Source organism: Cyanistes caeruleus, chromosome 6 (genome assembly GCF_971803275.1).
Source record: "Cyanistes caeruleus chromosome 6, bCyaCae1.hap1.1, whole genome shotgun sequence".
Classification (NCBI taxonomy): domain Eukaryota; kingdom Metazoa; phylum Chordata; class Aves; order Passeriformes; family Paridae; genus Cyanistes; species Cyanistes caeruleus.
This window is the reverse complement of record NC_141706.1, coordinates 48,893,105-48,920,029: the sequence shown is the minus strand read 5'-3', so window position 1 is coordinate 48,920,029 and position 26,925 is coordinate 48,893,105. Positions and strand designations below refer to the sequence as shown.

Sequence of the window (26,925 nt, the reverse complement as noted above, 5' to 3'; positions counted from 1 at the left end):
CTGTCCCAAAGCCATTGCTACTGTGCAGGAACTTTTCCCCCTTCCCTAGAGGTGCCACCACTGTGAGTGATTGGCTCAGCCTTGGCCAGTGACAGGTCCATCTTGGAGCCAGCTGGCATTGACTGTCAGACATGGGGAAGGCTTCTGACAGCTTCTCACAGCCCTGTAGTCCCCCACCATGGCTACCTGTCATGGTTTAATATTGGCCAAACATCGGGCACTTACGAAAGTTGTTCATTCACCCTCTTCTGCTATAGTTGAGCAGAGGAGGGGGAAAAAAAATTAATGAAGGGTTCATGAGTTGAGATAAGGACTAGGAGAAAAACACCCTAAGGGCAAAACAGGTTCAAATTTAAAGGTATAAGGTAAATTTACTATTAACAGAGACAGAGGAGGATAATGAGAAATAAAAGAAGCCTTTAAAACACCCTTTTTCCCCCCTCAGTCCCTTCCTCTTTCTTATCAACAGCACAGGGAGACAGAGCATGGGGGTTTGATCAGTTCATCACTCAAGACCTTCTTCTGTTCATTCAGGGAGAGGAATCTTTTTTTCTGTTACATTATGTTTTTTCTGTTATGCCATGGGGGCCCTCACTGAAACTGTTGTGGTGTGGTTCATAGGATGTAGTCCTCTAAGTAAAGGCTACTCTAGTTTGGAAGCAAGGGCCCTCTCTCCCTATTTTGGTCTTCCACTGGATTAGAGCTTTCTCTGGCATCTACCTGCTCCGGACTTGATCGACTTTTCCCACGGGCTGCAAATGGATCTCTGCATCCCGTATGGACTTCAGGCATCACAGGAGGCCAGTTTGTTTTACCATAGTCCTCTCCACAGCCTGAAGAAGAATCTTGGCTCCAATGCTTGATTCACCTCCTCCCCTTCCATTTTTTCCAGTGACCTTGGTATTGCCATGTTGTTTTCCTTCACATGTCCTCACTTCTTCCTCTTCTCTGACTAGAAGAAAAAACTACCACTTTTAGGTACCATTGTCAACAACTAAAGATTCTTGCAGTATCCCTCAGCACCAAGAGGTCGATCTTATCTAGGTTCCACATGGGAGAGTCACTCGTCATGTTTTCTGCCAGCCATGTGGCCCCACCACCACGAAGCAGGCCGGGGCAGCTGCTGTGGCGCTGGCCCTGTTTAATGCCTCTCCTCATATGGGGTGCTGGGAAGGGGAAGCTGCCACTGCTACCCATGCCCTTCTGCCTGCAGCATGGCTGGCTAGGGGTGGCCAGGCAGGCCAGGCTCACCACAAGCCACACCGAGATGGAGGCGGCATTGCCACGCACTGTGCCAGGGATGGCCCCTGGTGGCAGTGCCTCGCCACCCCTGACAAAAACTTCACATGTGCTGTTTTGATTTTCTTGTTAAGTACATCATCCCAGAGGCATTACCAACCTCTCTAACTGGGCCAGCAGCATACCCATCTTCAGAGCCATCACACATTGCCTCTGTCAGACATGGTGGAAGCTTCTAGCAGCTTCTCACAGAGGCTACCCCTGTGGCCCTGCCCCGCTACCAAAAAAATCAGGCCAAACCAACACACTACCCAAACCTACCCCACCCACCCCTGCCCTCATACCCTCAGCCATTTCCTGCACTACTGCCAAGGCTTCAGGCCACCTCATGGCCCCTCCTGCTGCCCCCCAGCGCTGGTCCTTCCAGCATCCCTGAGCGCTGTCACTGCCACACGCAGGGGCCTCACACTGCTCCCCAGATGGGGTGGGCTCCCTTCCTCCGCTCCAGGGAGTGACCCTGACATGGATTTATGCTTTTCCATTTACGAAAACATAGGTTCAGCTTAGGAATGATCTCAGCACAGAGAAGCGCCCTGGTGAAGCCCCTTCAAACCCATTCCAAAATGATACTCCCACACCTGTGCAGGTTTGTTCTGTCAAACTGTTTAGTCGTGTGTGCTGTTTAGCTGTACTGCAGCTAGAAAAAATTGACTGGTACTTCAGAACTCTCCTACTTAGAATCAGAACCACTCGTTAGTTCTGTCCAAGGAGCTTACAGGCTCTTTAGACACCTCCTGTCTGGAGCAGAGCAGGCATTCTGTTCCCTAGAAGGCAGAAAATCCCTCAGCCCTGGGTGGGATTGCATTTGCCACCACTGCTTGCCACTGTGTCTCATGGGTGGCCACTCTTGCCCTGCAGAGATCCCAAGTATAGCGCTGTAAGGCTGAAGTGGTTTGACACTAGACAGTGTGGGAAAAACCAACACTTTGTAATTCAGCACAGCACTGTGTAGCAGTACAGTCCTGTCACGCCTGGGTATCATTTACCAGCCAGCCATGTTTCAGTCCGTTAAAGGCAGGGTTGCAAGCTCCCTTCCTCGTTTGCTTTTTAACTGACCCACAAAAATATGCAATTCCTATGAGAACCAAAGAGTTGCGTCCCACAGCGCTACACTAATTTCTAGAAGTGACCCCGTCCTGAAGATAAAGTTGCATTAAACTCTTTATGTTTCACATACTCCATTTGTGCTGGTTTAGGCACACACTTAATTTTCTGCTGTTTCCATATTCTTAGTCAACGAAGTATATATGCCTCATTCCCCGGAATTCTGCGGTCTGGAATGGGCGGGGCTGCGGGCGGCGACGCCGCGCTCGCGCCCTGCGCCGTTCGTCGCAGGGAGTTGTGGGTGACGTAGTCCCTGCCCTTCTGCGGGCGCTTGGGGGCACGCGCTCCCAGGCTGCGCCGCGGCCCTCGCAAGGAACTGTGGGTTCTGTAGGAACGGCGCAGCAGCCAATGGAAGGCGCCGTTTCGGACGGATCCGCTCGCGCAGCGGCCCTCGCTGAGACACGTGCGGCGCTATTTGCTGACGGGAGGGCGTGACGGGTGAGCCGGGCCTCCGCCGAACCAATCGGAACGGGCCATGTAGAGCCAGCCGTTCCCCGAGGTTGCGTGTGCTGCTGCCAGCGGCCCGTAGTCGGCCGTCAGCGCGGCAGCTGATTGGTGGCGGCGGTGCTGTGGGCGGGGCGAGAGAGCCGGAGTCGGGGGCGCTCGGCGCGGCCCCTCAGAGCCCAGCGGGATGGGGCGGTGGGTGTGGTGGGTGGTCCTGCTGCTCTGCCTGGCCGCTCTCTCGGCCGGAGCGCTGCCCGCGGTCGGAGCGCTTCCCGCGGCTGGTAAGTACGGCGGCTCCGCCTCCCTACGCCTCCCTGGGCCCGAGCGCTGCGGCGGCATTGCCCCCGGGGCCAGCGGCGGGCGAGGGGGGCGCAGAGGTGTCTGTGTGGGTCCTGACGTCTGCACCGGGGCGCGGAGGCGGCGACAGCGGGGGAGGCGACACGGTGCTCTCGCTGGGGCTTTGAGGTGCGTGGGAGCAGCGCCGACCTCGCCGGGACGCTGAGGCGGCGGAGCGGAGCCACGGAGAGGTGGGGAGGGGGGCTCCTGTCAGCTGCGTGGCCGCGGGTGACGGGACCGGGCTGGCTTGAGCTTTGCTTCACCGGCGCTGCTCTGTAGGCCTGGTAGGTGTAGACGCATTGCTCAGTGCGGTGCCTGCTGTTAAACAGCTCGTTAGGAGCCCACTTTGTAGTGCCTGCACTGCTTAAAACCGAAGTGAGGCGTTTTTTTCTCTCTAGAACGCATTTTCTCCCCGAGGCGGTGATAATGCTGATTTCAGCCTTATCAGAACGGTTTTCTCATGTCTGTATGTAGACAGCATTTATGCGTTCTGCTTTATGTCCCCGTACTATTTTTTTCTCATCCCTATTTTGTTGTTCTGCAGCTCGAGTTTTGTCTGATCTCCATGTGTTGTCATCTACTTCCTTTCCTGGGGTTTCTACCTCCCACACCCTTCTTTCCACCATGGGCTGGTAGGGGGGATGTGCAGTGCATTTATTTATAAAGCCAGAAGCCACTACCTTAACGACAGCCATATGTGGTGCTACTGGGGATTTGCTTTTGCACTATTTCAGGAAAGTAACTTATCGTTCTCTCTAGTGGTAAGTTCAGTAGTTTGGGGTTCATTTTCCTGTATGTGATAGGAAGTTGAAATTTAAAGTAATGTTATTGGACTTCGGATTATATGAGCTTGTAGGTCACTTTATAAGCCAGCAAGGCACTTTAGAAATTATGGAAAGGATGCAGACAAGTTCTCTCAAACCAGAGAGATGTAGCCAAACTTTAGAACTACGTATTTTCATTTATAGTGTATATGAAGAAAGAAAGCTAAGGTGAGATGAGACTGTGAATGTCAGATGAACCATCTGTTGTATATGTGGAAGTTAAGTGATAAGGGCTGGTCAAGTGTGCATCAGTAGCTGTACTACCATGCAGCTCTTCTGTCTTGACTGTCTACTATCACAAAATTGTTTATGGGCATGAAGTTCTGATAGTTTAATTCAGTCTCTTACAAAATGTTTCGATTCAATTGAACTAATACAATTAATAAGTCAAAGAAAGTACAGTACAGGAATTTGGACTTAGGAGCTGTTTACAAATCGAAATTGCTACTGTGATGTCAAACTGTTCATTGATAGCCACAATTAATTAGGAGGGAATGTTCAAAGTACATCTTTTGGCAGAAAGCTATGAGAGGAATACATTTTGTGCTCCAGTTTTTGACAAGAATCATTCTGAAACTTGTCCTCACTTCATGATTTGATTTCCCACAGTGACAGTATGACTTTCTGTAGAAGAGACTGGTATAAGCCTTGGGACTGTGTATTAAGTGCTTCTGTGAATGCTTATTTGTTTCTAATGTCTGGTCTGGAAAGAATCATCTGGGATGTGAGTATAGTGGGAGGGGTTTTAATGAGTAAAAATGGTCCAAGTATTAAATTTCCTAACTTTAGGAAGAATTTTTAATGAGGACTTCTTTTTCAGTAGTGAGCATTCTAAATATAACTTGAGTATTTTAAATAAAATATTGTCATAAACTTTGTTTAAATCACTTTATTGAAAACTTGAATTGACTGCCAGAAAATTCAAGCCTAAGGAAAGGGGCACAATATTTTTTTTAACATATGATATTGCTGCAGATTATGAGAGTGTTTAAAATTGGAACTGGGGAAAGAAATTAAGAAGCATTGGCAAATGCAGCTAAAAAATGCTAAGTGTGTGTGTTCTCCAGATGAAACTGTCAGTCTTCTGGTCATCACAGCAGCATCCCCTACTGATCACTCATTAAGAACACTGAAAAAAATCCTTTTTTTTTTGTTTTTGTGATTGCTTGTATTATTTGATTCCTGGTATTGTTTCGTCATGTTTACAGACTAAGAGGTAAAAATGTTCTCATTCTGCCTGAAGAGAGGAAGTGATGCTTCCTCTGACTCTGTGTTCCACGGCTAACTTCAGCCATGGATAGGCAGATGTTTTCATACTGCCCCACTGATTGGTGGGACAAATGAGCACACTCATATACCTTCATATACTTCTATAAGACAGAGCTCGGTAGTTTTTCCTGACCTTTCTGTTTTTACTTACCTGATTGAAAAATAGTCCCTAAACTATTTGCCTTGTTGCCTGGTTGGGAGCCTCAGTTTCTACTGAGGAACTGCTGGAGATTAAGTTCTGTAAGTAGCTAGCCAGCAATTGCAACGACATTGAAAAAAAGATTTTTATTCAGCGTGAGGGTTGACCTATATCTCAATCTTCTAGTTGAACTAAAATGAATATGTTGCACAGATTGTAGCTGGGAACAATTTACTTGCTGCCAAGGATACTTTGGAACTATTCATACTGAATAGGTGCCACTTAAAGAGTTTTTCTTAACTCACTGCCTGTTTTAAAGCTTCATGTAATGGGTATAGCATCTATGCTATTGAGCCTGTTTCTGTGCAGAATATATCAGTCAAAAAATTGATGAGAAGCAGTCTGAGGTAATTTTTTTCTTAAGATTTACTTTTTTCCTGCAAGAAAATAAACAGAGTTTGGATAAACAAAGTTTGCATTCTCTTTCAATGTCCATCTAGTCACTTGCACAAGAACAACATTGAAGGAAATTGCCAAAAATACTACAGAAAATCTCATGTATGGTCTAAAGCAGACACTGCCAAACCATTTCTGTTCATTCACCCCTCTCCATAGGAAGATTTTTGAGCATGCATTTTACATGTATTTTTTGTAAGTTAAACATTGATGTACTCTTGTCCTAACATATTATGTACCTCATAAAACATGCACAAAAACACAAATGAAAAAAGAATGAAATAAAGGTGGAATGACCACTGTATTAAGAAAAGTTTTATGTATTAACTGTCCGAAAGGTGTGTTATTCCTGCAGCTCGGGTGGGTTAGCTGGCATACTCCCTCAGGCGGGCACACTCCACTTGGGAGATCCCTGCTCTCAGCAGAATCCCACTAGTTGCTTTGTTGAGGCTTGAAGAGCTTGGCAAAAACTAGAAGGAAACTCACACCAGTAATCAGTTACGGATTCATCAGAGCTGTAGGAGACTACTTCACCTACTGAATTTTTGGCTGTTTCTAGAAAGTGAGTGACCATTTTAGCATTGGAACTAGTGGTATTTCTTGTCTGGTAGTAGCAGCCCTTTAGCTTTGTGGGCTGTCAGTTGCTTCTAATACAGCGAAACTTTGGAACTGTTGAATTCCCTCAAGCTAATGACGTTATTGCTGAATCACACTGCATAGCTCTTCTGGTTTCTACCCTTCTCTCCTTAGTGCTCTCTTGAAAACAGTAATTCTCAAAAAATGGTAAGATCTTTATCCAGCATATGGTGGGATCTTTTTCTCCAACATAGGCTGCCAGAGTACTTTTGCTATATTTACATCGCATGCTTGAACACTGGTCTTTCTAATTGAGGGAAAATGAATACTTTTTTAATTATATATGAATTGGTGGATAGTTGAAAAATATTTTGGTTTTGTGAAGTGCTTTAAAGTTCTAGCTGGGCGTGAGAGCACCCAACAGTGTCTACAGTTCAGCACTGTTTGTAAGTGAAGCATTCTGTACAACATTGTCAGCTGCCCGCTTGAGCCACAGGTATTTTTGCCTACCTTTTTCTTTCAATGGATCATTGCACTCCCTAACTTGTTTAACTAATTGTGAAATTTATTTCCACTTGGCCTTTTCAGAGAAGGTTTATAGAATTAGACAGCCTTGGTAACAGATCCAAATAAAAAAAAATGTAAAAACTTAGTTACTTTTCTTAATTGAAGTGTGGAAAAACAAGCTAAACTATCAGCTTTAATCTCTGAAGCAGGTGCATAAACATCTGTGACTTTGTTCAGTAGCTCAGCCTTGACTGATAAACTGTTCTTAGGTCCAACTGTGACCTTTCATAGACCTTTCATTAACAGTTTCAGAAAAGTTTTCCTAACTGCTTCATAGGAGTACACACTTCTATAAGTAGTAGGTGGATATTAGTCAGCAATTTCATGAAACAACAAGGCTGTGATTCCTCCTTTAGTCATGCTATTCATTATGTCTGCAACCTCATCTTCCTACCTTAGAAAGAAGTCTCAGAGCTAAGGAAAGTTAAATTAATATTTTGGTTTTGCTTTAGTGCCTTTTGGAACCACTGTTTGAAAACAGTTGTTCAAGTATAACTTCACAGTAACAAAGCTGGTTTCTTCAGAGAAAATTTAAATGATGCAATGGAAAGGAAATGGGTTTATTTACTTTAAAGGAAGAGCAAACAGCGAGCTCTGCCTTATGTTGCTCAGGTGCCTTTCAATTTAGTAAACCTTTTGCTTTGCATATGAAGTTATAATAAAATTGTCCTTTGATATGTGTGCATAGCCCTATTTATATTTGTTCTTATGTGGTCTTTTGAGTTAAAATGAGCCTACCACCACAGATTGAAATCAGTTAGTGAAGCTTTCCCAAAATGTTAGAAAGCTCTAGTGCTGTCAGGTATATAGGCTGCTGGTTTTTACAGACAAAAACAATCACCCTAGCTAGTGTAACTATTAAAAAAACAAACAAACATGATGTTTCCTACTGCAATTACAGGTACTTTATAAGTGCTTTGTATATATTAGAAGGGACATACAAGCTACTGGGTAGGTTATCTTGTCTTAGCTTTCCCACTCTCCAGAAGCATGTCTGGATAACTTGACAAGCTCTGAAGTTTGAAGGTGGCATTTGGTTTTAGGTCAAAATTATTTAGGATAATAGAATGTAATATGTGGTAAACATGGTAAATGACAATTTCTTTCATAATTTCAAAATAGAAACACCTACAAGTATCCTAACTGTATGTGTACTTTTACTGAATTTAAGGACCAGTTGTCATATTATGATTTGGAGTGTCAAAGTATGATAGTAGAACTTCTTATGACTTAACTACAATCACTCTTATCTGTTAGATTACTCAAGCTGCTAAGCTCTGAAGTTTCTGCCAAAAATGCAGCTAGCCTCGTTTTTTTCCTTATGCCTCATAATGTGTTTTTTTTCCAAATTTGTGTTTGTTCTTAAGCTGTCTTTGTTGCTCCTTGCAAGGATCTGTTTCATCTGGAGGGCTCTTTGCGGTCTCCACAAGTTTTTCCAAAGTACTCTACGCATTGTCATTTTCAGGCCTGCAGAGTACAGCTGCTTACCTGCATCAACTGTTCTAGATCCTTTTTAATCACATGCCTGCTGGCAGTCAAACTCTTTGAACTTTACATCCTCTTCACCATCCTCAACATTCTTTTTTATATGTCTCAGTTGTAGTCTCAAGCATCTCATCACCATAGTTTTCCAGCTTCACTTAAAAGTCTTCGCATTTTTTCTTAATTTCTATTACACTGTTATGGGTTAAAGCTGAATTCTCCCTCATCTTTTTACTTGTTCCAATCAAAGGTTGTACTTCAAGTAACAATATGGAATCTAGATTTCAGAAAGCAATTTCCAAGATTAACCCTTTCATTGCTAGGGTTATATATAGTTATACTGTAGGCTTCAAAACATGACCCAATGAAGTGTCATGTTTGGAATTTGTTGCTTCAGAGATTGTTTATCTCTGGTAGGTCACTTTACTTGCATGACAATGAAAATTGTGCAAGTTTTGTTTGCTGCTAAGTGCGTAGAGGAGTCAGCAGAATTCTATAAACTGTTGGAAGTGTTTGTGCAGGTAGCCTTTCATGGCTAACTGTAACATACCAAATGTATCTCATATATAGGGTGTTAACTTCTATCAGACACCTTTTCCAATCAGGGTGCAGGTCTCCAGCCCATCATTGCTTTGCCACTGCTACACAGCATTGTGCACCCCAGAGCCTCAGAAAGGGAGATTTCTAAGCATAGGAGGAGTTAGTGACAGCTTTGCTAATTGGTCTGTTTATATTTTGAGCTTTAATTTCAATGTAAGTGAGTTGTGTACCAGAGACAGGGAGGCCTGTGGCATCTTCTTTCAAATGGGGGGGGGGGGGGCGGCAGTTCTGGAATGAGGTGGTATCAGATTCTGATGACTCTGAACAGTCACATCTCCGTGATGTTGATTTTAGAGGCTTCCCATCAAAATGATAGCATGGACCAGGTTGTTTGAAGCACAATGAGTAGCCTGTTTCAGTTAAAGGAACAACAAAACAGTGGTTACAAAAACCATTCTGGAAAACAATGGCAAATCTGTCATAAATAAACTTTTCTGATTATCTTCACCTTTTCATCTATATTTCTTTAGATGTCTGTCTAATAACCTTTCTTCTTCACCATTTCTTCTTCTTCCAGTCTTTCTAATCAACTATCATATAGCTTTTAGACAAGAAAGATGACAGTTAAGACTTGCATCTCTTGAAGAGTATCTTAAAAGATAAACTAATTCCTCACAGTTTTGAAGAGAAACCTCTCTCTATATAAAGGTTTGAATATGCTGGTCAGGCAGAATGAATTGGCATTCTATAAAGTAGAATGTTTAGTTGCAAGCATGGGGGGATGAATACAACCTTCTGGTCGCTGCTGAAGTTGTTCATACTAAAGCTGATATGGTGACTACAAACCTTATGTTCCATAGGCCTTTGTCACTTAATGCACACCTTTTTAAGTAGTTTCATTGGACTCAGACTATTCAAACTGTGGTTTGGGTTTAGAAAAAATAATTTAAGGGAGACGATCATCTGTGAAACATTTGATTCCTCCCTGTCACAGGAATAAGGTTTTTCTGAAGCGCATTAGTCAAGTTACTGGAGTATTTCAGAACCATGTTACAAAAGGTACCATGTAAAAGGTTTGTAACTAAAGGTCTTATTTTTGATAGTTACTCATGGAAAAGTATTTTATTGACTTATAATGTCTCTTTTAGATGAAGAAGGAAATCAAGATGAATCACTGGAGTCAAAGGTGAGGAGATAAGTTTCAAATCATTCCGTTTTACCTATGGAGTGAGAACAAAGGTCTGAAATTCAGATCATTAATTTAATTTTATGTTTTAAGCTTTTCTGTAGCTCTTACTGTCTTATTATTTTTTTACTATGCATCAGAGAAATTAATATTGTGTTACAAGTTTGAAACATTTTTTTCCAAATACCTGAAAGGGATAGAGGCAATGAGAGCTGATAGAGGTAGCTCAGCTTACTTTTGATTGTATTAAGTTAATTAACCGTATATTTTAAGATGCTTTTAAATTGATTTTAAGCCAGCTGCTGCTTATCAGTTTCTAATCTTCTAAATTATGTGTCTGTTTTCCTTCAGACTTTATCTGCAGAGGACCAGGTAAAGGATCATTCCACAGGAACTCGAGTGGTAGCAGGTCAGATCTTCCTTGAATCTGGGAAATCAGACTCTCAATCAGAGAATGAAGAGAACTTTCACAGTCAAGAAGAAGAAAAAGAGAATTCACTGGAAGAGTTGAACTCTCTAGAAATGTCAAATCTATTAAATAAGGATTTGGAAGAAGCAGAAATACAGAGTCCAGGTAACTGCTCACAGACTTTTGAACAAGTAGCTACACAGATACCTCTGAGTAACTGCAGCATGTGGCTTAATACAAACAGTAATTTTGAACATATGAAAAAGCTAGTGTAACCTTTCTGCAATGGAATGGTAATTGCTGCCTTTTTCATAAGAAAGTATCGAAATGTCTTGAAATGTATTGTAATTGAAATGAGTAATTATTTTCAGATGCATTTGAAGGAATTGTCCATTTTTCTTACTGTTTCTGTCTTGCTGGGAAGCTTTAACTACCAAATAGAGAATGTCATGATTTCTTCAAATAGAAGTCAATTACAGATCCTGTGCTCAGTGTATGTACACCAGCAATACAAAGAGGAATTTGCATAATTTTTTTTTCAATCCCCTGGCTGTTTGCCTGGTGAGTCAATTGACAGAAAAGGAGCAAGTAGTAATGTAAAGACAAGCTTCTTACAGCAGCATTGAGTTCCTCAGGGCACTAGCTAAATTGCATGTAAACTTCATGAAGTTTTTAAATATAGGTAAAACCTTATGTCTTGGGCCTAAATTCCCAGGAAATTCTAATATTGCTTTTTTACTACATGATTTTATGATTTTTTGATTTGCAGTTAGTAGTCGATGATAACTAGATGAGTACATTGAGTACCTTAACCTGTGCAGCAGACTTTTCCTTTTTACTTGTCCATAAAAAGTAAATCTTCAATATTAATGAAAAATAGTCATGTGGTACTAATGATACTTATCTTCTCAACTCATACTGAAATGTCAGAAGAAAGCAGAAGTTGGTAAATGAGCTCTATCATGTAATGACTGAGTGTTTTCTAAGCTGTTTCCTTATTAGAGCAGAACTAATACCAGTTTGTGAAAACTCAGTAATGATCTTAACCATTGCTTTTGATGCTGTGTTGTACAGGAAAAAAGAGTATAGAATCCACTAAATATATTTCTGCCACAAAACAGTGAGCTAATCACTGTTAGTAATTAATGTTAAGTTAGTCAGTGCAGTCTATTTCAAAAGTAAACTTTAAGATACTTTTAATCTCATACAAAAATATATTAATCTGACTGGCTCCTCGGGAACTAAAGTTTTTAACTTTACCTATCAACATACTGCAAGTGACTTTCAAAAATCATAAGTTTAAGTCTTGCACAGTTCTTGGAATATCTTATGAATTAAATAAGCAGTGTGAATGGAGGTATTTTTCGTTTAAAAAAGCAATTCTTAAAGAAGAGTGTGTGTTTTCTGTTAGGAGAAAAGAGTGCTAAAAGACAGCTTTACATATGCTTTAAGTGAGCATCTATCTGAGGTACAGATGTTACACCTCTAGATGAGCTACTGGTGACAGGACTGCATTAAGGGACACAAAAGCTTTTCTAAACACAATTTAGCTACTCTGTATGGTCATGACATAGTGTGGAACAAAAGTATATTCTGTGAATTTCCAGATATATTTTCTAGGATATGGAACCAAAAGTCAGTAATTTAGAATTCGTGCTAGTGAAGGTTTTAACTTTCTAAGAAAGTTGTCCCGCTCTCTTCTGATGAGTGAGGAGATTGTGTGTAAATAAAGTATTTTTTTAGTTACTGCTATTTTGTGTTCTAGGGTTTTATAACACTAAAGCTCCATACAAATAACAATTTTTGCTGAAAATTGCTCACAAGTTTATACAGAGCTAGCAATTCCTGTTGCATTTATTTTCCTGTTTGGAAATTTAGAAAAACTGCTTTTTCAAGCTTTCTTAATTTAGAAATTCTACTGAAAAATTGATTGATTGTAGTTCATAGAAATTAAAACCAACATAGGAGCACTTTTCTATATGCAATACATGATTTTAATTTGGGAGTAAAGGAAAGTAGTCTAATTGCTGGGTGTGCATTTTCAGTTTTGACAGCTATTGGAGGCACTGCAGATGGTGAACCTTGCCACTTTCCGTTTTTGTTTATGGAGAAGGAATATGCAGAGTGCACTGCCGATGGGAGGGAAGATGGCAGGCTTTGGTGTGCAACAACCTACGATTACAAGAAAGATCAAAAGTGGGGCTTCTGTGAATGTAAGCAACCTTTTGTCTTGTTATTGTTTAAGGAATGCTTTTTTAGGCTAGTGTTTTCAATCCTCTTAACACTCTTTATTTCAGGATGTAGAAGTCCCTGGCCACTTCGTGCCACAATAACCAAGTAGTTATAAAGGCAAAGTTTTAATGACGGAAGAAGTTTTAAAAAATGCCAGTTCTCAGACCTGATTTGGTAATCTTGCAGTGAAGGCATCTGTAAAACTGTTTCTGGGGTTGTAGGAGGGTAGGGATTTGACAGTGTTACCCATTAAATTTACTGATTTGTTTCACAAAGGTAACACTTCTCTAGGAAATCTCCTTCTGAAGTAGGAGCCTGCACAGCTTGCTTTTGTACAATGAATGAAAAGAATATTTTATCAGCAAACTTGTACATGAGAGACATAATGCAAGAAGAAATCATCTATTAATATACCAAACACATCCATTAGACAGCTTTTGTTAATCACTTAGTTTGTTTATTGGTCTTCAGAAGCACGTTTCTGGCTGTACTTACCCTATAGAACCAGTAGAAATTTTGACAGGATAGTTTTGAGTGTATAATTGGAACTCTTAATGTACACATTTTTTTTTTAGCTGAAGAACAGTCTAATAAGAGAAGGCAGATGCAAGAAGCTGAGGATGTTTATCAGATTGGAATGAAAATACTTAATGAAAGCAGTAAAAAGGCTCAGAAGAAAGTGTAAGTATACCTCATCCACCCCCACACGAGAAGGATGATATGGCTGGTCACTTTTGCTCAACTCAAAAAGAACTTGAATGAGCTGCCCTGAGGTTTTGAGCTTTATATTGGACTCAACATCAAACTATGCAATGATAGAAGATAGTAAATTCAGGGTATTTAGAAAAACAAATTTATGCCTGCACTTTTACTGCCTTTGAATGCAGTAAAAATTGTGTAAGACTAATTTCTGAAGGGTGGGTGTCATCAAAACATTGACTTAATGCAAGATGATGCTGCAGTTCTCTAGCCTCTGTTTATATGTGGCGACTGCTCAGAGAAAAAACTGAGAACGTGATAGGAGATAATTGCCCTTTTTCAGATGTTTCTTACAGTCTGGTTCTCGTTCTGCTTCAAAGATGAAATGGGAAATACTGGCCTTTCTTGTCCTTCTCTGTTTTTTCTCCTCCTTTCTGATGGTTTTGGTCACCATAAAAATAGTATTAAACTTAATCTCAACAAATCATTAAAATTCTAATATGAATATTGTTAGAAAGAAGAGGGTAATGCATGTAGACAAAACAAAAAATAAAACATTGGTGTTCTGTTCATTTTTGTCTTAACTTTCTCTTCTGTATGCATCCAACTACTGATTAAATAGCTGTGGACTTACCACTATAATTTAGAATTGCTATGTTAATTTAGATCTTCCTCCTATTCATGTTGGCACCTTCCTCAGTAAGTGGTGACTTCTGCTGATTAATATGTGAGTTGAATTTGTTTGTGGAAATAAAGGACTGTATTTCTACTTTGTATCAGGGAAAATGAGGCACATCTAAAGTTATCTGCACCTTGGCAAAAACAAAGGGAGGTAATATCAGTTGGATTCTGAGTCATATTTTTTAGTATAAAAATTCTAAAACAATATTAGCTGTTAGTTCTCTTGTGTACCTTACACTTTCTTAGAAGATGAATTTCTGAGAGGAGCAAGGTATGCCTTAGTAATCCTAAAGAATAAGCCTGAGAATCAAAAGGAGGACAGGTAAATGAAAATCTTGGAGTGTTCTCAAAGGTCCCTGAGGCTAAGCTGATGCAGGCTTGCTGATACTGTATAACTCCGTGTAAGGTTAGGGGGTTTTTAATTGCTGTGAAACCAGCTACTTTGAAGGCCTACTGTAGTTTCTGAGACTGAAATAGAAAGAGGAGATTCCAGAATACTCCTGATTGGTAGCATGACTTTTTCAGCACAAAATTGATCACATATGCAGTTGTCCTGGGCCCAAGGCTTGGTGTTTTCACTGGAGTGGTTTTGTATTCAAATTGTAGAGACTCCATAGTCTTTTTTAGGCTGCTTCTTTTTATGGTGATATACAAGAGTGTTATGGGAGTGGTCCTATCAGATGCCTAATACAGAACTAAAAATTGTTGCTACAAAAATATGGTCATTTGACCTTAAATTTCTTGTATATCTTAGAGGAGTGGAAATGCATACTGCTTTGCTTGTGGAGTAGAGCAAACATTAAAATTCAGCTTGTCTGTTAACTAAATCATGAGTTGTTGCTTATGTTGATGATTTGTAGCTGGAACAAATGGCTGGAGGTAGCTACATTTTTAGAAAATAAAGGCTAAAACACAGAAACAAAACCCCTCTCAAAAATCTCCAGGTTTATTAATGGAATTTGCTACTTTGCTTAAAGTTGACAAAGAAATTCTTTTCTCTTAAGAGCATATCAGTATCTTCTGAAAGCAGCTGACATGAATCATACCAAGGCAATGGAGAAAGTGTCTTATGCTTTGTTGTTTGGAGATTACCTCAAGCAGAACATCCAGTCATCAAAAGAACTATTTGAAAAACTAACAGAAGAAGGTTCTCCTAAAGGACAGATGGTATGTATGTCCTTAGATTCTGCAGATGCTTCTATAGGTTTATAACTGGTTTATGATTGTACTTCGTCTAGGGTGCTTTTATAGATGGCACCTGCACCCTCAAAGTAAACACAAACATATCCTCTGTCTGAGTTGTAAAAAAATGTTTAACTACCAGTAATATGGTATGGTGATGGGCTTTTAATTAATTTTTTTCCTTATATGACTGACAACACTGGATGTAAAAGTCAAAAAAATAGGTGACTTCAGTCAGCAAATCTTCTGAAACTGTGTACTTTTTGTGTTTATTGTGCAATATTATGGCTTTTCATTTGCACTTTTATCTGAGATGACACCTATTTATAATCTAGGAAATAAAATCTCCTGGGAAACTTGACATGTATCTGGTGGATTGAGACTTGCTTAGTCTCTGTACCTTTGAACACAGAATTATTCATACTCACTATTACAAAATGTCATAAAATATGGGTGTTACTGATTTTAATGTCTCAGTATCTGCATATACTTATTGTTTAATTCTAACTTGTTTTGGAAGTGTCAACTTCTTAAGGAGCTAATAGCTTTCTCTTCTCCTTGGCTACCAAATCTCCAGCTGTTTCCTGTTTAATGGTCGAGTACTGATTTACCATAGAAAGCGTGTTTTCTCCAGAGACTTTATCTCTCAATGACAACCTTGACTTTTATTGATCTGGAATTTAGTACTGTCTGCATGAGAATTCTTGTGTATACTTTCAGATTGCCTAGAATAGTCTTAGAACACTGTGAAATAAAGACATCTGTACATGTACACTGTCTTCTGTGCTACTAGTTTCTATTTTGAGCTACCAGCTGTAACAGGTGTGATAGGTAGAGCAATAACTATGTAAATCTTAAGAACAAAAATAACTTCTGGAAGAACCTCAGCCAAATAGCTCAGAGCATTCTGACTGTTTATGTTTATAGTCACAGCTGCAAGTAAGCAGTGGCAGAACAGATGCAAAACTGTGAATTCATAAGATCTGTGAATCAGACAGTACGAGCCTTCTATGCAAGGCTGTGATGCACAGATATTTATACACTGGTGTCAGAGGCAAACTGAGTACTTGAATAACCTGACAGATACTGCTTAGCTTCACTTGAGGGTCTTTAAGCTGTGATACTTTCTCTGTTTAGGACCTTTGGATCTACACTTGATATACAGGGAAATAGTAGTTTGTTCCTTTACTTTGACTCAGTCATCTGAATTCCAGTGAAACGATAATTTATGTTAGCATCCTAAGCAACTGAATAATTTAGAAACTTGATACTTTGGAAGGGGCAGGGAAGAGTACAGATAGAGGCAGCACCAACCTGAAGGTAGAACTTGGAGTAGTCTTTGTAGCTTTGAATCTTTATGCCTATGTATTCCAGGAAAACTGATCCTTGTTTTTTTAAGAGGTGTGCTGACAAACTTTATTTTATTTCTAGGCTCTTGGATTTCTATATGCATCTGGCCTAGGAGTCAATTCTAGTCAAGCTAAGGTAATTTTGCAATTTTCAATGTGTGATCTTGTATTTTCTCACAGGGACTGATGTTAAATAACCAATGATTTTGTTTTAAGGCCCTGGTGTATTACACTTTTGGAGCCTTAGGAGGAAATCTGATCGCTCATATGATCTTGGTAAGTAAGATGGTTAATAACTTTAAACATGCAAGACTACATTTTCATTGTTAAGATTTCTTTTCCTGTGAATACCCTGTCCAAATACTAGATCATTTTGCATGCATTGGGTGGGCAGTAGTATCTTCCCCATTATTCATTTTTAATTCAAGGACAAGTCTGCTCATTTTAAGCTGTGTGCCGCTATGAATTTAGATGGACCATGTTTACATTTCTTGACTTAGAACTGTCAGACTTAAAATTTTTGTAATCTAATGAGAACTGTGAAAGAGATCTTTACAGAAAATGCTGTTTTAATCAGTATTGGGAGATTTAAGACCAAGTGCAATATGTAAATAAAAGACTTTACATGTTCACTCTTAAGCATCATTCTGCTTATTTGCTTTTTCTTGAGTAATATCCAAACTATACTGGCCATGTTTAAGCATTAATAGTGTCAGTTGTTCGTTCTTTATGTAGCTACAATGGACTTGTAGCCTTTGTCCAGCCTATTGTCTCATCAAATCTTGATCAAGTAATGTGAAAAAATGTTGTAAACTGGCAAGCAGTATGTTCTCAAGTAAGTGATAATCCCATATTTATATAATTTCCTTTCTAGGGTTACCGGTACTGGGCTGGGATAGGAGTCCTTCAGAGTTGTGAATCTGCTCTCACTCACTACCGACTTGTAGCTAATCACGGTAAAAACTTTTTACTAGGGTAACATTATTGACTTTCTGTGTACTTCTGTATCATTCAACTACAAGATACTAAAGTACTCCCAAAACTAATAGCATAAATAGAGAATTCCTGATATTAAACAAGTTATCCATTTTGCTCTGCATTATGATATGCTATTTTTATCTCTATTGAAATGTCTTAGAGGGTATCAAAGTAATTAATTCTTTCTTGAGTAACGGCTTGAAGCTCTGTAGGCATCTGGTTTTACTAAGTTATGGTGTAACTTCTATATTGAAAAAACCTGTGTGAAAATTTATCTCATCTGTTTTCCAGTTGCTAGTGACATTTCCTTGACTGGTGGCACAGTAGTTCAGCGAATTCGCTTAGCAGATGAAGTAGAAAACCCGGGAATGGCAAGTGGGATGCTAGAAGAAGACTTGATCCAATATTACCAGTTTCTGGCAGAGAAGGGAGATGTACAAGCACAGGTAAGATTTAGTTCACCTGATGGCATTCAGATATTTTTCAAGAATTACAGGAACAGCTTTATGAAATATAGAAGCTTTAGAGTTCTCTTCATCCAGAATCAACCTGTTTGTTATTTCCCCATTAGTTTTTATGCAACGAGACTTAAATTGAAGTGTGTTTAAGGTAGAACTTGGACAGAAAATGCAGATTTTTTTTTTGAAAATAAGTCCAAAACGTTACAACTTCAGCATCTAAGGAATGAGATCTTGGCTATCACTAGAAACCAGCCAGACTATTTCAAGGAAAGTTTCAGATGTTGTGGAGGAAGGGTGAATAAAAAAATTGGCCTTGACAAGGGATTTCACTTTCTCACTGTTCCCACTTTTGCGTGACTTCTGCAGGCTGGACCTCTTCTACACACAGTGCAGGAGGGGAGGATGCTAATAGAGGCAAATTGTCCCAAGCCAAGTTGGTCATGTGTGACTTAAGACTTAGGTAGATGGGATTCATGTGAACAGTTGTTACTTTACATATAGGACAGTATGTTGCTTCTATCTGGGATAAATTTCCATTTAGGCTAGTGTGAAAAAGTAGGACTGTACAGTAGTTATTGAAGTAAATCTGTGGCATCTTTAAGTCTGATATTGTTTATCGTTGTGTATGTAATTAGCTCACCTGTATCTTAATTGCTAGAAAAAGGAAGTCCCAAGGGAAAAGTGACTTACTTGCAATGTAAAATTTATTTTTAGGTTGGCCTTGGACAGTTGCACTTGCATGGGGGAAGAGGAGTAGAGCAAAATCACCAGGTACCGTTTCTCTCTGTCTCTGAATCATATTACACTAGGCAGAGGGTGAGAAAGTACTACTGAGGAAACAGTAATGCACAAGTGTGTAAGTGCCACTGTATGGTATGTAACAATTTCAATAGCCTTGTTCAATGAAACTTAATCTTTATGTGACTAGAAGATGGAACTGATTTTTTTTTTCATAATTAATATAAGACTAACCGTCTTAGAAATGAGAATGTCAAAAATAAAAACTGGTTTTATCAGGTAGTACTGGAGTGGACTGAGCTTTTGTAAATGTGGTACAATCTTCATGATGCAGTGGGCATGCATTAGTGGTGTAGTGTAGTTTTTGGCTCACAAAAATATTTTGCTTCTGCAGACAAAGCACTTCAAATACTAAAGGTATTAAGTGTGCATAGAAAATAGAACTCCTGCTGATATAAGCCAAGATAACTACCTTGCTTATGGAAGTTGAAATAGCTAATCTCCTCTTGAAGTATATATTGAAAAAATGGAGAGCTAAGGATGTGTAGTCCTGAGGATTATTTCATCCAATACAGTAATTATTTAACAGAAATTATTTATTGGTCATCATATTTAAAATACCTCAAAATGACTGTTTCAGGAGGGTTCAGGGATGATAATGAGTGGTCAGAAGGAGTATAACCAAATTCTGTGTAAAAGTAGAATAGAATTGGCAAATGTTGCTAATTCTGAACAGGGTTTGATGATACAGTAAGAAAGTAAGACTTAACTGTGTAACTAGTGCATAGTAACAGTTGTAGTTTGTTGGTTTTTCCCCTTCTGGTTTTTGGAATACACTGGTTAGAGGGATTGCTGCTTATTATTGCAATTATGTAAGTGAAGAACCCTGTCACATATATTAAATTAGGTGGGATTGATAACTTTATTCTCAGAAGAACCTAGTAACAAATCTACCTGCCTCTACTATATTTGAAAGAAAGCTACTCAAATAATAATGATGATGGTTAAAACACTTGTTTTCTTCTCTACAGCGAGCATTTGAATACTTCAATCAAGCAGCTAATGCTGGCAATTCCCATGCTATGGCTTTTCTAGGAAAGGTAAGGTATAAGCACTCTCAAAAGCAAGAAATCTGCCTTGCAATGAAAAATAGCAATGTTCCCTGCTTTCTGATATCAGGCAATTTAAAACTTGAATTCTGGAGTCTATGTATTGTCATTTAACTCCTGTTTTGAATTTTTCTGCAAGATTTGAGTGTTGTAGTCTGTTATGTCTTGTCTGAGTTTTCCTTTACTTTAGGAATTTTTGGGGTTTTTTAAATAGTGCTTGAACTAGAGGGTTTTTTTAAAATCAAATAATTTTTTTAGTGTCCTTTTTTGTGGTGGAATTCAAAACTCTAAACAGGCAAACTATTCTTTTCCACACAGTGTATGGGGAAAAGCTAGGCTTCTCAAAACTTTGCCCAGCAGGAAATACTAAGTTGGGAAAGAAAATGGGAAGGAAATTCTTCCAGTTTCATTCTGTGTAGAGAATTGAGGCATCTGAGTCCGAATTGTCAATAGGCCTGAACTTACTTTGCACTATAGCCTGAATCTATCTGCAATGTGGGCCATTGTTTGTCACCTCAGATTTAAGGCCTTTTTGTCTAGGGGGAAATCTTACCTGACCAATTTGGTTGCCTTCTATGATGGAGGAGAAACAATGCTCAGCAAGGGAAGGATGTCTGATATGAGCTATCTAGACTTCTGTAAGGCCTTCAGCATGGTCTCATACAACATCCTTGTCTTCAGATTGGAGAGATGTGGATTGAGGAGTGGAATATCCAGAAGATAAGGAATTGGCTGGATGGATATAGCCTGCGAGTTGTGATTAATGGCCTTATGTCCAGGGGGAGGCTGGTAACAAGTGGGGTCCCTCAGGGCTCTGTCTTGGGACTGGTGTCTCTAATATCTTTACCAGTGGCACAGACAGTGAGATTGAGCACAGCCTCAGCAGGTTTGCAGATGACACCAAGCTGAGCACTGCAGTGACACAAGAAGGATGGGATGCCATCCAAAGGGACCTGGGCAAACCTGAGATGTGGGCCCATAAGAACCTCATGAAGTTGAACAAGTGCAAATGGGAGGGCTGCACCTGTAGAAATATGAGTTCAGACTGGGAGATTAACTCCTTGAGAGCAGCCTTGCGAAGAAGGACTTGGGGGATCTCACGGATGAAAAGCTGGACGTGACCCAGCAGTGTGCACTTGCAACCCAAAAGGCAAACAGCATCCTAGCCTGCATCAAAAGAGGAGTGGCCAACAGGTTGAAGGAGGCAATTCTGCTCCTCTACTCTGCCCTCATGAGACCCCACCTGGAGTACTGTGTCCAGGTGTGTAGTCCTCAGCTGGACAAGACACAGACCTGTTGGAGTGAATACAGAGGAGGGCCATCAAGATGATCAGAGGGATGGAGCACCTTTCCAATGCAGACAGGCTGAGACAGCTGGGGTTCTTCAGCTTGGAGAAGAAAAGGCTCCAGGGAGACCTCACTGCAACCTTCCAATACCTAAAGGGGTCTTACAAAAAAGAGGGAGGGCAGCGTTTTGCACAACAGATAGTGATAGGACAAGGAGAAATGGTTTTAAACTAAACAAGGAGAGGTTAAAAGTTAAGTTTTTCAGAGGATGGTGAGGCAGTGGAAATGGTTGCCCAGAGAAGTTGTGGGTATCCTATGCATGGGCAGTTCCAGGCCAGTTGTTTGGGCCCTGAGCAACTTGGTCTAGTGGCTAGTATCCCTGCCCATGGTATGGTAGCTGGATCTAGGTGATCTTTAACCCAATCTGTTGTATGATTTTTAATTTAAAGCATGATTGCTGGGCTGCTGGCAGCGATGATAATGCATTACTGCTTAGAAAGATATTTAGGTCACTTGCCTGAGATCTGGGTTGCAGATTACCTTCAGCCTGTGAGGAATGAAATCCTTATTTACTCCATTTGAGTACCTTCTAGTGTTAGGCTACAATAAGCACCAGCTCTAATTCTTCTTTTTCAGGCTATTATTGTAGTAGAGGATGCAAAATTCATGTCCTTAAAGCATTAAAAAATAGCATAATGTGCTGTTCAAGGCTCCTGACAGAAGAAATTGCAGTTCCTACTTTCTCTATTGGTATTTTGACTGCCAATACAGTTTGATTTCCACTGGTCTCGAGATTTTTGCATGATTGAGTGTTTTTCACTGCACATTGGTAGAAGTTAAAAATGAAGGGTATTGTCATGAAAAATGTTTAATTTTATGGGCAGTTCATTTTCTATTAGAAAGTTAAAGGCTCTGAATTTTACAGCAGAGAGATGAATTTTCTGCTTCCGGACAGGTTTTAATGATTATTCAATAATGCAATAGTCAGAATAATCTAAGTACAATAGACTCCTTCTCAGTATGTGAAGATGCTTCACGGTCTTCATGATAAACTGACTGCTTTAGCTGTTCTTCAGTAATGGCTTTCTCTTTCAGATGTACTCAGAAGGAAGTGATGTTGTGCCTCAGAGCAATGAAACAGCCCTTCAGTATTTCAAGAAAGCTGCTGATATGGTATGATTATCCATAAGGTGGAACTACAGCATATGCACTAAGAAGTTGATTAGCTCTGAAATGTTGCAAATGCTTCATGTGCTCTTCCATTTCCACACACCTACTCCCAGTTTCTGTCCCAGATTAATTAGCCCATAATCTTTCTTACCTAAGATGTCAAAAACTGCTCTGGCCATGTGCTTCATGAAGCTCTGTTCAGCATAAGGAATCTAACTCTCACAAATAGTCTAACTCTATTTCAGCAATATGAAATACTGTCCACCTAAATAGGCTGCAATTCTATGAAGTGCTAGTGTTTGTTAATTTGAAGTTGTCTTGTCACAGATTTACAGTGCTTTGGTTTTGTGAATATATAATAGTTTTATACTTCTCATATCATTGGACTGTTTGCTTTTTGGGATGATGTTTTTTGATCATGTTAACCCCTTGTATATGTCTTTGACCTATCCCTTAAGATAGTGTTTGTACGGTTAAAGCATTTGTAGTCCTCCAGGTGTTTAGCATGTGAAACACAGTAGATTAAGTTCTGAAGGGACTGTTGTAAGATAACTGCCTCCATGGTTCTAATATTCCACAATCAGAATGCTGTTCTACATCAGTGCTGAAGTGAGGATTTCTCAGTGTGCTCATTCCCTGCATTCACTGGAACTTTCTAATGTGTCCTATTGCCTGTCCTGGCACTGAAAGGAGTGCTTGCTTTTGCAGGGGTAGTGGTTAGTAATGTAGCCCACAGGACAGCCACTATTCTACTCTTAACACAGGTTCTTAAAATTCCTGGAATTCTTTTGGGAGCTTCTGTAGCACCCAAAACATTTTGAAGTTGGAAAAACTAAAGATAAGTAAGCTATTAATGCCCCATCTTTGTAGGGTTATGGGTTCTACATCTTGTAACATCCTACATACTTGTAAAAGTGCACAGGAGACTTTCATAACTAATACTGAAAGTTTTTTCCCTGTTCATCAGCTGTGTAGTTACTGAATAAAAGTTAGTGTAAATGCTGTTTCCTCCCTAAATAACTACTACTAGGAGCAAAAAATTTATCTCTTGAGTACTCTATATGTTTTAATGATGTTGAAAACATACCAGAGAGATGTAGGTGTAGGTTTTGCCGTTCTTTACAGAAGTGTTTTTCTGTGTTTTCAGGGTAATCCAGTTGGACAGAGTGGATTAGGAATGGCTTACCTCTACGGAAGAGGTGTTCCAGTGGTAAGCTTTTGACAGTCGTCTTTCTAATCATAGGTGATTGTGTGACTTTTTGTTGTCAACAGATTATTTTTTTCCTCTAGAGGGCTGTAGAAGGCTTAATTGTGAAGATTCCTGTTACACTGAAAATTCCTTGAGGAAATCTGTAATGTAAAAAAATGCACTATGGAATTAGTGCATAGGTGGCAGCTATGAAAGAAACATCCTGATTTTCCTCTCAAAAATTTTAAATTGCTACTTAAGCTATTAGAAATGCATAGAAGTGTGCATTTTAGCAGGAGATTTGAGCTTGTCTATAATTTTCTTGTGAAATGAAACAAATCCTAACTGTCCCCATTTTGTGTCTCTTGTGGGAGTGGAGGAACACTTTGAAACTTTTAATTAGTTCATTTGCTTTTCCCACAGGAAGGTTTCTTGTCAAATCTTTTGTATTTAGCTATGCAGATATTCAAAAGTTGAATTAGACCAAAGTTGAGGAAATAAGTAAGTGTTCTAGAAACAGAACAGAGCTTCCATTCTATTAAGCATAGCTGTTCATAGAAATGCTGTTTGTGGATGCCAGCTTTGAGATAGCTGCTGAGTTATAACAGGCTAAATATAATTGTAGTCTATTTCCTTTTTTGCTACCAGTTTTTGAACAGAGGAATACTTTCACTGGAAAATCTTGCTATAATTTTTCTGTAAAACAGATCTGTCCTTTCACATACGCACATTTTCTCTCTTAAACTTTGGTGTGTTGCAAGGCTCTAATGACTGGACCAAATCTTTCTGCAGAACTATGAGCTAGCACTGAAGTATTTCCAGAAAGCTGCAGAGCAGGGATGGGTTGATGGACAGCTTCAACTAGGTTCCATGTATTACAGTAAGTGACATCAAAACTATTTGAAGGTCTAAGCACTTGCCCTTTCAGTCATTGTTCACTAGGTGGCATTAGAAGTGTGCCTACACTGCATGTAGGATGGGCTTACTACACTGAACTCATATTTCATTCTGGTTTTTTTTCCTAACATTTTCACTATGCTTTTCTAGAGTTATTTTAAAGAGTAAGTAGTGTATTTCATACAACACTGCTTTTCAAGAGGAATGAATAGCAATGATTTACTCTTTCTTTTAGATGGCATTGGAGTCAAGAAAGACTATAAACAAGCTTTGAAATATTTTAACTTGGCCTCCCAGGGTGGCCACATTCTCGCTTTTTATAATCTGGCTCAGATGCATGCTACTGGCACTGGAGTGATGCGGTCCTGTCATACTGCTGTTGAGGTAAGGTCACTCATTTATAAAGATTAATAATACTGATTTGCAAGAGATTGGCTATAATCACATCAGTCTGTATAGGACATTTCCAGCAGTGACTGCAGAGTCAATGCTATTAAAAGGAAAGTGGTATATTAACAAACTTGTTTGTATTTCGTGAGAAAAAACTTTTGCTTTTATGTCATGTCAGGTTTGTATTTCCTTTATTAACTTCGAAGAATGCAATACAAAGCAGGCAACAGTAACTTAATAGTACCAAATTCTTCTTTTATACTTCTATTTAAGTCTAACAAATCTAAGATACTAAATAATTCTGACTAAGCATCTGAATCTTAAAAGTTACTATTTTTACTTACTAAGAATTTTACAAGTTACTGAGCATCTATCTGCTTAGCAACTTGTATCTAAAAGTAAGCCTGTCTTAAGCAGTGGAGTTTGCTTGTCATGTTTTTCATGTGAGATATAAATATTTTGAACAGGCATCAGAATGTTCAAGTGTTACTTCTTGCAAAAACCAAATTTTTGAAGTTCTGACAATCAGTACCTCCCCCTTCCTTTTTTCTCTGCAGTTGTTTAAGAATGTATGTGAACGGGGGCGTTGGTCTGAAAGACTGATGACTGCCTACAACAGCTATAAAGATGGTGATTCAAATTCTGCTGTGGTTCAGTATCTTCTTCTGGCAGAACAAGGCTACGAAGTTGCACAAAGCAATGCTGCTTTCATACTTGATCAGAGTAAGAATCCAAATATGTACTGAAAACGTTTTTTCTGGAGGTGGCATATTAGAACTTTAATGATGCTCTTGTCCTCTTTCCTGCTCTTCACACTGGAAAGTAATCAGTTTTCATTTTCACTTCCACGGATCACTTCATACACTGAAAGTTAAAATACATTTGGTTTTTGATTTAGGGATTTTAAAATGACATAGGCAGAGAGCCTTTAGAAACTTGCACAGTGCTAAAAATTCTCTTCCCTGGATTTCCTAGGCACAATTGTAAAAGTAGGAATTGCATTAAGTTTCCCTTTGACCTGTACTATGCATAGAAGTCTGTGTCCTTTGTTCTTTTTCTTGTGATGCATTTTCTCAGCACCTTCTTCTTTATGTGACTTTACTGATGCTACTCTTGAAGCAGGGGTAAGGAGCTGGGCAGCTGGTTCTCTTAGATTTGAAAAAAAAAACTTGTCCCATGTGTCTTACTGCAACAAGCTAGCTAGAATTTGGATTCATTGGAAGTCATTGGGAGACAATGGAAGTATAATGGCAAAGCTTTCTAGAAACTGCAAAACCCAGTATTTTAAACTTTCTCTATACCAAATCTAGGTCTCATTTCCAGCTTTATATTTTAGCATTGAAAACACCTATTTATGGCTGATGGGCTAATCTAACATCTTTATTTCCAGTTAATGTTTTTCAAAGGTGTCTGAGTGAATCATATTTAGATAAGGTACAGTAATGACACCCTTGGCTGGAACTGTGTGCTTGCAAAGAAACAGCCTTTTTCCCTGAGTTAAAGCTCTGATTATCTTTACTCAGATATATCTGCATCTCAGCTGGAGATTGATTTAAAATTACTTTATATGTTTTATACAGAAGATCTTTGTGTCAGCTGTGGGATAGTACAGCTGAAACCAGAATTACAGTAGAAGTTCAAGTTACAAATCCTTTGAATTGTCTGAATTCTGATAGTTCATGAACCTTCAAATTGTGACGTGAACAACTTCTGAAGTAGCTGAAGCACTGCTGTGTAAGAGACTGTAGTCTCTGGCTGGTTAAGGAGTTTAAGTCATTGTTTTACCTGACTAGACCTGGGTTTCAGATGGTCTAACTGTAACTGGTTATACTTCAACCTTGTGTTTGTCAAAGTCCAAATTATGTGCTCTTTAGAGTTGCATTTTCTGTCATTCCTCAAGTATGCATCAGAATCTCCTACAGCTGGAATGGG

The 26,925-nt window shown here is 39.5% G+C and overlaps 1 protein-coding gene and 1 long non-coding RNA gene across 5 annotated transcripts in view; one reads left to right on the top strand and one right to left on the bottom strand.

Moving 5' to 3' along the window:
• Positions 1-2,602: 2,602 nt before the first annotated feature.
• SEL1L (SEL1L adaptor subunit of SYVN1 ubiquitin ligase) overlaps positions 2,603-26,925 on the top strand; it is a 34,951-nt gene continuing 10,628 nt past the window's right edge. The window contains exons 1-17 of one of the 3 annotated variants that reach the window (XM_086893522.1): positions 2,603-2,841; positions 10,185-10,222; positions 10,574-10,796; positions 12,677-12,844; positions 13,439-13,544; positions 15,248-15,410; positions 16,857-16,910; positions 16,991-17,050; positions 17,649-17,730; positions 18,044-18,198; positions 18,928-18,984; positions 19,983-20,051; positions 22,443-22,520; positions 23,665-23,727; positions 24,499-24,586; positions 24,839-24,987; positions 25,551-25,716. In XM_086893522.1, coding sequence (XP_086749648.1) covers positions 10,745-10,796; positions 12,677-12,844; positions 13,439-13,544; positions 15,248-15,410; positions 16,857-16,910; positions 16,991-17,050; positions 17,649-17,730; positions 18,044-18,198; positions 18,928-18,984; positions 19,983-20,051; positions 22,443-22,520; positions 23,665-23,727; positions 24,499-24,586; positions 24,839-24,987; positions 25,551-25,716 — 1,510 coding nt within the window. In that variant the 5' untranslated portion in view covers positions 2,603-2,841; positions 10,185-10,222; positions 10,574-10,744. Of the gene's footprint in view, positions 3,313-10,184; positions 10,223-10,573; positions 10,797-12,676; positions 12,845-13,438; positions 13,545-15,247; positions 15,411-16,856; positions 16,911-16,990; positions 17,051-17,648; positions 17,731-18,043; positions 18,199-18,927; positions 18,985-19,982; positions 20,052-22,442; positions 22,521-23,664; positions 23,728-24,498; positions 24,587-24,838; positions 24,988-25,550; positions 25,717-26,925 lie in introns of all 3 variants that reach the window. The other 2 variants (XM_086893521.1, XM_086893523.1) reach the window with 2 other exon arrangements.
• The window catches only part of LOC111929924 (uncharacterized), a 39,040-nt gene continuing 18,093 nt past the window's right edge, over positions 5,979-26,925 (bottom strand). The window contains exon 3 of one of the 2 annotated variants that reach the window (XR_015288200.1): positions 5,979-9,446. This is a non-coding gene — a long non-coding RNA (uncharacterized LOC111929924). Of the gene's footprint in view, positions 9,447-23,703; positions 23,868-26,925 lie in introns of those variants that run through there. The other variant, XR_015288199.1, reaches the window with a different exon arrangement.